General features: G+C 36.1%; 1 protein-coding gene across 1 annotated transcript; it reads right to left on the bottom strand.

The window, feature by feature from the left end:
- Window positions 1-7823: 7823 nt before the first annotated feature.
- Window positions 7824-10289, bottom strand: LOC103437179 (probable UDP-glucosyl transferase 73B6). Its single transcript, XM_008375636.4, has one exon. The coding sequence runs from the start codon at window positions 9601-9603 to the stop codon at window positions 8107-8109; it is 1497 nt and encodes a 498-aa protein (XP_008373858.3). The 5' UTR covers window positions 9604-10289; the 3' UTR covers window positions 7824-8106.
- Between the last annotated feature and the right edge of the window lie 1800 nt (window positions 10290-12089).

The raw sequence follows: 12089 nt of genomic DNA, 5'->3' as shown, positions 1-12089 counted from the left end.
AATATGTGTTAATTGCATCCTGTCATCTCTAAGTCTCTGATCAAGCGTCAATCATATCCAACAATCTTCATCAACCTTCATCATGCTATGATCTCTTTCCCCCTTGATTTTATTTATTTATATTTCTTTCAATTTCTAGTGTATTTATCTGTTTAAATTCGGTGTTTTGCACCTCAATCAAATTTATGAAAAATATGTTTACCCAAACAAACAAAAAGATAATAAATATAACAAAATAACAAAATTATCAAATATATTGATAAGTTGATTTTATACTATATGTTTTACCATATTCTTAGCATTAATTTATTGATTATTTTGGTAGAACTTTGATACTTTGTTTTATATTTTCAATGTAGGACATTCAACTTCCTATGGAGCAAAAAGTAACCAACCGGATGAATTTTGGAGTGATTCCAATTAGAGGATGTTCGTGAGTCTTTCAAGATGATTGTGTCAAAATTCCAGATTTTTCTACCAAGCCGTTTGACCGTGGTGAAGAAATAAAGGCCCAGGGCGAAGCTTTTCCAGATTGACGTTTCTGGACGTTTTGGGCATTTTGAAGGTTAAGATGGCATATTTTGAGGAAGGTTCCTTCTGAGGATTTGTAGGGGTCTCAAGCTTTCAAAAGAGATATTTTGAGACCAAATCGGAGTTGATTTGGTAGGTCAAAAGTGTGATTTTCTGAGAACTCCGAATTCTAGTTCAAATAAGAAACCTTTTATTTTCTGTTTTATTATTTTATTATGTTTCCTAGTTTTATTCTAAGACATTTTAGGGTTTTATTTTGTATTAGTATAAATAAGATATTTAGCCATTAGGGTAAAAGGAAGGGGAGGGAACGCACGCATCAATACTTTGCTAGGTTTTGAAGATTCAAGTTTATTTTCTAGGTGTTTTCTATCATTTTTCTATTTCAATAAAATTCCTTTTGTTTTATGATTGTTCGTAACTAATTTTCGTTTGCTAGGGCGATGCCTTGAGCCTAAGCATGAATATGTAGTTTTTATTTAATTGCTTATGATATTATGCATGCATGCTTTGAATTATTAATCACTATGCTTTAAACTATCTTTATATCTTAATGCTTAACCACCATTAGGATGTTTAGATAAGTAATTGGATGCAATTCGATCGGAAAACCACTGGGGAATTGAGTATTACTTCTTGTGATTAATAATTGTAATTTCACCTAGGATGAATACCACGTCTTAGGGGTTGCATGGTTTTTCAAAAGGTTTTCACAAAGCGTAATAAGTCACACATGTTTATATTTGATCTGAATACCACAAACGGATTGCATGTTTGATATACGTTCTAGCTTGAATACCATGAGTACAATATGCATTAGGAAAACCTAACCTTCAAAGTTGCATATGTAATTCATAAGTAATTGGTAAATCTACATAGGATTGTTTAAGGGGACGGCGGAACCCTAGGCTTCTATAACTTTATTTTCAAAACTATTTTCTTTTGTTTTCTTTACTTTGTCAATTTATTTAATTGTTTTTAATCAAATTCGTTTTTAATATTTTAAGTCATAAAATCACCTCTTCTAAACTTTATTTTCAAATAGTTAATTAAGAATTAGATTAAATACATATTATTCATTCAATCCCTGCGGAAAACGACATTGCTTGAGCTGCTATTCTTCTACAACCTTGTACTTTTACAAGTATTTTTAAATGTTTTTATCCCTACTTTTGCAGGTGGTAAAAATACCTATCACATATCATATTCCAATCATCTTCTTGACAGCCCACGCGGCGAAGGATTGTTAGCAGGCCGTAATGTCATTTAACCGGTGAGCTCCCTTTAAAATTTGGCCCAAGACAAAAAAACAAATGCTTACTAAAGTGTTTAATTGGGCCAACCACACCCACGGTCGCTCATGAGTTTTTGTGGCCTATGGTGAAAAACAAAATTGGGGTCTTTTTGACACATTATTTTCACAAGAAAAATAAAAATTAACGACGGAAATTTTCTCTATCCCTTCTATGGGCTTAATACATAAAAGATTGTCTGAAATAAATTTTATAAGAATACAATCATTGTTAAAGACGAATTTGAACTAAATTATTATGATTGGCCATTGCAAGGCTTAACTCACTCCCTCATCCCCTTAGTCTAAATAATATCATTTGTTAAAAAAAAAAAAAAATATATATATATATATATATATATATATATATATATATATATATATATATATACATTCATTGAAAATTTCTTCTTCTAGCATTTTTAGAGTCAAAAGCACCAATCACATTTACAAAGTTAAGCCTTTACAACATATCCTTCTCGATGCACAAAATTGATAATCTATTTAACCTTTGTCGTAATTTTTCAACCACTTCAATCAAACTACCTCTTTCTTAATTTCTTATATTATCTACAACTAGGTTAGGATTTAAGAGAAATTTGAAGAGATGGGTACCTACAAGAAAACACTCTGATACTCAAGTCAGTTTTTGTTAAAGATGATTGCAGTATATTAGAGTAAATTGTAGCAATGATCCCTTAACTTTAACTCAATTGGAGCAATGATCCCCTCAACTAAAAATCTAATATCATTGGTCTCTCAACTTATCAAAACGTGCAATTATGGTCCCTTAACTAAAAATTTATTACCATTGATCCCTCAACTTTAATCCAACTGGAGAAATGATCTCTCAACTTTAACCCAATTGGAGCAATGGTCCCTCAAACTTTAACCCAATTGTAGCAATGGTCTTTTCAACATAACTCATTTTGACAAAATTCGGACGAAGTTGACGAAAATGAACATAGCTACACATTTTGATGAGTTGAGGGACCCCAATTCTAGCAATGGTCCTTCTAACATAACTTATCCTGACAAAATTTTGATGAAAATAACCATAACTACACATTTTGATGAGTTGAGGAACCAATGATAATGAATTTTTAGTTAATGAACCATTACTCTAATTTGATTAAAGTTGATGGATCATTGCTACAATTTACTCAATATATTATAAAACGATCTCATACTGCCCGTCCCCCTATGCTAGTGAGGTTATTGGCCTTTTACACGCATTCAAGTCTTGGGCTCAAAATCCCACTTTTCTTCTATTTCTCCATGTTCCATTTTATGGAAGTGTTTTATAGTACTCCTTTATTTAGCTCGACTCCTCCAAATTTAGGATTTATGAGAAGTGGCTCATTGCTTCACCTTAATTTTTAGGTCCACAATAACTCTAATATTAAATATTTTACATGTTTTTTCATCTATGTATACTAATAAAAATAAATTTGGGGTCCGAATAACTGAGGGACTCCGGGTGGTTGACCTCCCCGCCCTTACTCAAGAACGGCCCTAATCGCACCAACTATAAAAACCAATAACGTATACGTGCATGTTTATACAAATAGGCTATCAGGTTCTAATTTTTTAATGTTGAACCGTGAGGTTTGAAAAGATGCACTTCTTGATAGATTGGATTTCCTGAAAGAAGGTAGAGGATAAGACTTCTAACTCTTTAACCTCATTGGCCCCAAGGAGAGATCAATGATGAGCAGGGCCGGTCTTGAGATTTTAGAAGTCCTGTGCGGGACTCAAACGGGACCCTTACATGATTTAAATTTTTTATTGTTGCATTTTCTTTTATAGTTTTTTTTTTTAATTATGGCTTAAATTGATATAAAGAAAAAAACAACATGAAGCATAATGTGGTGGTATGCACCTATCTGAAATCCTATGTTTTTTTGTTTGAAACTCCTTAATTTTTAAATACAAAAAGCATGGAGTGATGACTACGTAGTTATCGTATCACCGTACAAATACCATAATCATAACCATTAATGATCTTTATTAGCATCTAGAGTTCATCTCATGAAAAATTTGTGTTAAACGAATTACTGGTTATGCTATTGATAGCATCTTTATTAGCATCTTTATTAGCATCTTTATTGCATTTTTGCTCACACTCTAAAGCAAGGATTATTCTCACCACCCCCACCCCCTCCCCCCCCCAAGATTTGTGTCTCTAACGGTAGGTATGAGCAAAGTTGTATTATAATATTCTTTTGATATATAGATGATTAAAGTCTTCAAATGGATGAAACTTATAATTTGATAACTTTTAAACCGTGATCAAAAGAATAAACAATTCTTATTATTACATGTATTCTATTTAATGGTGTCATATAAGGAAGGGGCTTTTAAATATTATATTTTTAAGCTTTTAAGAATTTTAATTTATTATGATATTACTAATTGCATATTTATTCGCAAAAGTTATGTTATATAATGAAAGAAATGTTTGTTTTTTATTTTTTTGAACAAACAATGAAAGAAATTAAACTACAAATATTCCAAAAAAGAAACAAATAGTCTAGCTTAAAAAAGCCCAAAATGGTTACCCGGACAATGCCCAATAGGAAAGAAATCAAAATTAATAAACATGAGCAAGTGTGGAGTCGAACCCGTGAACAAGTAAACGACAGTACCATCAGTTGACAACTATGCCAAGAAAGCATTGTGATCATGAACACGCTTATATAAAGGTCCTATAATATGTCATCAATTTAATGAATCATAAAACAGTCAATCACACCGAAGGCATAAATTGGTGCGATTTCATTGCTTTGTGGTGCAACAAGAGAAAATTGAAATTCCATGACCCATTTCAAAATCATCCCAAATTAAAATTTTAAGGTGACGGGAGGCAAACAAGATTGCTCCTCCACTTGCACCATCTGGATTGTCTTTGGATCAAGTTTTACACGGTTTGAAGAACCTCCATGTGATTGCGGATCTTTTAATTGAGGATAATTCTAATCTATAATTCTTGGTACAACACACTCTTTTCTCTTTGACAAGATTAAAATCTCCGACAAGATTTATCAAGGCCCAGATAATGTACTCTATCCTCTTATGTACCTATTCATTCAATCTTTTAATGAATGTCCTACTCTTTCTAAGAAAAAAAAGGTGTGAAATGCACCTGACCCAAACAAATTAGGTGCATGTTCAAATTTCTTTTATATTCATTTCTTCAGGAAAGATATCAATAATCACATAAACTTGTTTGCTTTTACGATCTTATCATTGCTTCATAACAAATCAAAATCAAATAGAGGGAACTATCACTAGAGTTTCTTCATCCCATATGCAACACCAAGCCAATGAAGCCGGCCACCGTTTAGTTTGTTTTGCTTTGTAGATTGGTAATATTTGTAACTGGTTCGAGTAACCTCCTAGTATAATTGCTAACCTGCTCTTTGAAGAGAGCCTTGGTTGATTTGCATCTCCTTACCAAGTGTTTGTATGGTATGCTTTTGGGGCACTATTTAGTGTGGTGTATGCTCACCATCCTATTTATCCCCGTTAGATGAGTTTGAATTTCGATATATATATATATATATATATATATATATATATATATATATGCAAGGTTTTGAAATACATTAGGTGCTAGTTAGGCCGGAGCTGGAGCCTAGCACCTAGGGGGACTAGACGGATTTAAGGAAATTTATTATATTTCGTGTAAATAAGTGTCTATTTATACTTAATATATATATATAATTATATCATAAACTACGAAATAGAATGACATATATATTATGAAGTATTGGAACATAATGAAAACATAGGGAACAAGCTTATAATGTGTGTTTATTTAAGTATTCAACAAGTCTCTTATAATTTATTCAAAAAATAATGCAAAATAAAAGTTAATCTATTTTTTGTCAAAGTGAGTTGCAACCTAGGCGGGTGTTTAGTCAGGTCTGGATGAGCTAGGCGGGTGCCTAGGCGATCTACGCGGGCGCCTATGCAGGTCTAGGCACCTTTTCTTAATTTTCAAATGCCTAAGCATTAATTGAGGCGGTGGCCAACCTCCTAGCACCTAGGCGGCGCTAGACGGAGATTTTTAGAACAGTGTATATATATGTATATATATAATGCATGAGGAGAGAGAAGAAAGAGAAGGTAATAAACTGCTACTAAAAGCATACCATACAAACACTTGGTAAGGAGATGCATATATATATATATATATATATATATATGATCTGTTAATTTTTTATTTTAATGAAAGTACGATAATATATTAGGCGAGTCGAATTACATAAAACTTGATCGTTGAACTACAATACTAGGCTACCATCTTTTGTTCTCTAAACATACACAAGGCAGTTAGAAAGAACTAAGACCCCAATAGATTAGCCAGTTGTGATGATCGGTTTTTAATTTAAGATATATTACATAAGTGAATTGATTGAATTTGACAGAACTTTTGTAACCTCAAACATATTAGGTTTACCTGAGTTTCAAACACAATTAAGGACCCATGACATGATAGATCTTACCAATTCTATATCCATTCCATTCGAAATGTTTGGTACTTTCTTCAGTAATCGTCTATAACCACAATCACATGCCCTGACTCAATCATTTGAAAGTTTTTGTATGGTACGTACATCATTCATGTGAACACATGGTACGTGTTGCTCCCAGTGCATAACTCTCTCCACCAGGTGTGGTATATGTAACATCTCATATCGCCCAGTGGAGTAGATCTTATAAGCCTTATATGTATATTCTCATCTCTACCTAGCACGGGACATTTTGGGAGCTCACTGGCTTCGGGTTCTATTGGAACTCCGAAGTTAAGCAAGTTCGCGCGAGAGCAATCCCATGATGGGTGAACCACTGGGAAGTTCTCGTGTGAGTTTCCCAGAAACAAAACCGTGAGGCCGTGGTCGGGGCCCAAAGCGGACAATATCATGCTACGGTGGAGTCCAGCCCAGGATGTGGTGGGGGCCCGGGCCGGAATGTGACAATTTGGTATCAAAGCCAATCCTTGGTTAGAAGTGTGCCGACGAGGACGTTGGGCCCCTAAGAGGGGTGGATTGTAACATCCCACATCGCCCAGGGGAGTGGATCCTGTAAGCCTTATATGTATATTCTCATCTCTGCAAATACAGTCGTCGAAGCTAAATCCAAAACATAATTAATTAAGTGCATGCAACTCGATCTCTCCATACAAGAAGCAACTCAATAGAAGCCACAAAACAACATTAACAATTGCCAAAATGATCTAAAATAATTCCCCCAATCCTCACCTAACGTGGATGACCCTTAGTATCACCAAGACTAAATAATTTTCTCTCTCTATTAAACTACGAGATAAAAAGAAGATAAAAATAAAAGTGTAAAAATCACGTTCTATTTATGATTGTGAACCACTCAACTTGAGATCAATTTAAAATTTTATTTTACAAATACATAGGATATTGACCTATACTCAAACACATTATTATTTGATAACATATTTACCCTAATGAAAGTGCATATAGGCTCCCAACATTTTCTTATTTCACAACGGACTAATACAATAAATAAAGGGAATTGTTATTAGTACTCCAAAATTTCGTTCTACACTCCAAACTTTCTATATTTAGAAAGAGAAATACACTTGTGAGGAGTGTAGAATGAGATTTTTGAAGTGCTAATAACACTTTCCTAAATAAATAACATAAGTAAACAAAAGAGTTAGTGAAATCAATTGATCTCCAAGTAAATCCCATAACTTACTCTCCAGTCAAATTAATGATTGAATGATGACAACGAAACAACTTGGTACCATCCAATTCGCCAATTATTTGCCTGCCAAATGGTACCAAAGTGGCCACCTCCTTTCAAAAGGATAAAATGCCCTCAGACTCTTCTGAAAACAAGATAATTTAAAAAGAAAAACTAATAAAAATGGTTTGAAAACTTTGAGTTTTAACGATAAGAACAAAATAAATGGTAAAATGAATAGTACTAAGATTGACTTTTTAATGTAAAAATGTGGTTTTTCGTTAAAATACCGGAAGCTTTTTGTTAAATTTCCCAATTTATGCTGCTTACACTTAGACAGGTATTGATCAATGCCGCCAAAATAAAAAAGCTAAAAGCCCTACTCTTACAATTCACATAGAATACAAGGGAAAGTAATAAAAATAAATAAAATAAAATAAACCATAAAATAGAAAATGTGGAGTTTCGGAGATGACAAACCCTAGTTTTGAACTTTGACCCGAACTCCAATAGCTACTTTCCTGAATTTAGAATGAAATCTCAACCTTCTTTACAAATTAATGACCATTTTGACTAATTTTCCGGCAAGACTTGAGCTCGGCAATGAAAGCATGAACATTGGAATGAGAAGAGCCACCTTTTTCAAAAGCTTTCATGGCTTTGTCTCTAAACTCTTCTGCTCTCTTTCTCATGTCAACCACTTCATCTTCTTCACATCCCATTAGTCTGTTCACAACATGGGCAACCTTGTCCCTCTTTATGGTCACCCTAGGCACCTCCTTCAGTGGAACCCAGTCCTCATTCCCCATTGAAATCCCAACCCTTATGACATTGAGAATGAACCTCTCATTGTAGAACTGCTCCGAGGAGAAAGGCCATGTGATCATTGGCAGACCAGCTGTGACACCTTCAATGATGGAGTTCCACCCACAATGGTTCATATAAGCACCAACAGCTGGGTGTTCTAAAATCAAAAGCTGAGGAGCCCATCCTCTTATCATAAGCCCTCTTTTCGATTTCGTAATCCTTTCTTCGAATCCCACAGGAAGCACAACACTTTCCACTTGTTGCTTCTCTTTTGATGAGTAGTCTAAAATCCTCCCAATCACCCAAATGAAAGGGTGGTTGGAAGCTTCAAGCCCATGAGCAATTTCCAAAAGCTGAGCTGAAGTGATTCTTGGCATGCTTCCAAAGCTTATGTAAAGAACTGAGTTGGGGTCTCTAGAATCAAGCCAACTCAAACAACTATGCTCATCAATGGAGGTTTTGATGCCTCTTTCGACCTTGTCGATGTTGGTCCGGTTGTACAATGAGACCGGCCCTATGTGCCATATCTTCCTCTTCATATCCTTCTGAAAGTAATCAGCATAAGCTTGTTCTAGCTCGTAGAAGCTGTTCACCACAATCCCATAGCTTTTAATCTCACACTCTAGAGCCTCATTGAGAAAATGAGTGAACACATTTTCGGCTTTGACATAATCCGGCAGCATTGACCTTTTGAGCTCGATTTGGTTGGGTAGGCCGGGCACGAGAAAAGACTCAGTTTCAAACACAACTTTCTCATGTGGAGCATACCGTCTGAGACTTTCCTCCACACAGTGAGAGAAGCAGCCACTCCCATCAAACACAACCCTAGGGATTCCAAGCCCGTTAGTGACATCTGCAATCCAAGGATAAAGCCTGTCCGAGATAAGACAGTCCGGTCGGGTCTGGCTAAGGAGCTTCCGGAGAGGGTCTTGGAGCTTCATGGCAGCCATGAAGAGTTTGGTGAACATGTCACCATTAGTGGTTGTGAGTTCGTTTTCGCAACCGTTCGGGAGACCAAACTCTTCAGCCGGGAAATGTAAGGTGAGGAAGCCTATATCATAGCCTAGTTGTTGGTCTCTGAGGATGGGGTTTTGGAAGAGGAGGACATTGTGAGGGGTTGTGACAATGGTGGCCTTCACGCCATGAGAAGCAAAGAGTCTGGCTAGGTCTATCATGGGGATCAAGTGACCACCAAGTATGTAAGGAAAAAAGAAAATTTCAAGCTTGGGTTCGGCTTGAGAATCCATTTTTTTGGTTTTGCACCTAACTAGCTCTAGTCTCCTTTGGGTTAATTTATAGTTATAGCTCCTTCTCTGCCGCCTCCATATGAGAAACGTTTTTATACCACAGTTACTAATTACGATTGTTGATATTCAAATCGAGGACCCATATATACAAATGGATCCCATATTTTGGTACAAACTTGCTTTTAGCAATCTCTTGAGTTTTATAGTATAAGATTATAACATCACTACAAGAATTGTAGACATGAACTTAGCCAAGTTCGCTTGAACACTATTTAGGGTAGACTATCTCTTGTATAACAAAATAAAAATAAAAAAAATTCATTAAAACCCTAAACCCAATATTCATAGTAATTAGTGAGATTTATGTAAACCCGTCTATAAAAATGAATCTCACATCGAAAATTGATGTTGTTAATGGTGAAACTCACTTGAATTTATATATATTATATACCATTAAATTTTAGTATGGTCCGCCTATATACCCGAGTTTCGTATGTAAGATCAGTCTACGTATAACCCAGTTTTATAAGCGCGTGAGAGATGTTGTCAATAATAATATGGTAAATAAATGTTCTATTAGTATATAAGTCTACCTATATGTCACCAATTGAGACTGACTTTGTGAACATTTTGGGAAAAAGAAAAAGAAAATTATATAGGATGACAAAGATTTATGCATGCGTATGTTTTTTCAACTTTTTCCCTTCTGTGAGGTCGGTAGAATGCATGTGGCATTGGTTGCAAAATACAGTGCTACAATAAAGTCCTTTGATTCATTTGGATTCTGTTTTGTGCTTCCCTATTTTGGAAAAAGATGGTATCCACAACTTTCATCTGCATTCTGAGACTTGGTTACAAAAATTGAACCAAAAATGTCTGCCAATATAAATTGCTGATTAAATAGCCCAACTGAGTACTCGTTTTCAAGAACACGGCACAGAGAAAATGATGCATCACAACGAGACTTTTGGTTTGGGAAGTTTAAATGAATGCATATCAAACACCCCCCCCCCCTCTCTCCTAACTCTCAATTTCTCATCTATTTGATCACCGTCGAAAATTCAAACCCCATCCTCTTTCCTTCATTTTTTTCTTTATTACAAGTGATATCACCATCACTGTGGATGCAAATTTCTTCCTTCTTGTTCTCAGACGAAAATGACTCACGCGCCCACAATGAATCTTTTTTTTGGGGGGGGGGGGCGACTTTGGCCGAATAACCTCTGATGCCAAAGTTAGAATTTTGCCAGAAGCTTGTAATTGGGTTTTGGAGAAAATGAGGTGGTAGTTATAGGGTTGTGGCCGACCCCCTTTGGAGAGGTGGGAACCGGCCACCTTTGGTATTAATCACCATCAATTAGCTAATTAATGAATTAATTGAGTAAAAAAATTAGTTAATTAGCTAATTAATATAATTTGAAAGAAATAATTTGGTAGTTACCTTGTGGGGAAGATTTGATGAGGGTTGATGAAATAGGTTTTGAATAAATACCTATTTTGATTACTTTTGACCTTAATTGAGGGATGATTGTCCACTGCTTGGGCGTAGAAATCCCGATGTGCCTTAAGGGTAATCTTGTCTTTTTTACCAAAAAATCCACGTGTCGCCTCCATATTTTTCTTTATTATTTTTTGCTGCACAAATGCCCCCACATATGTTGGGCTGTTCGCAGGAAAGGGCAGCAAGAAAAGGAAATAAATGTCTCCCAAAACTTATTTAAGTCCACCTTAAGTGGATTATTAAATCAACTTAGGAAAGCGATTTATTTTCCCTACAAGAGAGAGAAAGCTTAGAGAATATTTGTTCCCCCTCTTCTAGCAATCTTCTACATCTTACCCGTGCAAAAGATCGTCTTTCGTTGCTTGCTTCGTCTTCACGTCACTTCAAGGTAAGAAAAATTTAATTTTTCCTTGTCCTCTTAATTTTTTGGGAGCCTCAGGTCTTGAAATTTGGCTCAATGGTGGTCGAGGATGTGTGAAAAAATCTTGAATAAGCCATGACATTGTTGCTGTGGGTGGTGAGATGCGGCGTGGTGGCGGCTCGGCTCGGCTTGGGCCAAGGGTTGGTACTGCTGGCGCGGGCCAGGAAGCTGGGCTAGATGAGTGGGTCTTGGCCCACGAGAAGAAGTGGAGCACCAACCTTTCTCCAGTGAAGTTGGAACGTGAGGCCTGCGGGGGTGGGAGAAGATAAACCAGGCTGTGGGGCCTGGCATAGCCGCTGGGCTCCTGCGGCTTGGGCTTTCATTTTTTTTTTGCATGATGGGCTTGGGCCCATGCATGAGAGAAGAAAGGGTAAGCAGCTGGTCGCCAGGCTTGGCTCGCCTAGTTAGGTTGAAAGCTGCCTCACCTTTTTTTTTTTTTTTTTTGTGGCTGGGCTCAGGCCCGTGCCTATGAGAGAAGGGAGAGAGGCCGATAGCCCTATTGGGCCCCGGGGTCGAGAGTTGCTCTTCCTTTTTTTGTTTTTTTAGGCAGCCATCTAACAAATT

This window comes from Malus domestica, chromosome 05 (assembly GCF_042453785.1).
Source record: "Malus domestica chromosome 05, GDT2T_hap1".
Taxonomy (NCBI): domain Eukaryota; kingdom Viridiplantae; phylum Streptophyta; class Magnoliopsida; order Rosales; family Rosaceae; genus Malus; species Malus domestica.
The sequence above is the reverse complement of the archived record's forward strand: the minus strand, read 5'-3'. Positions and strand labels throughout refer to the sequence as shown.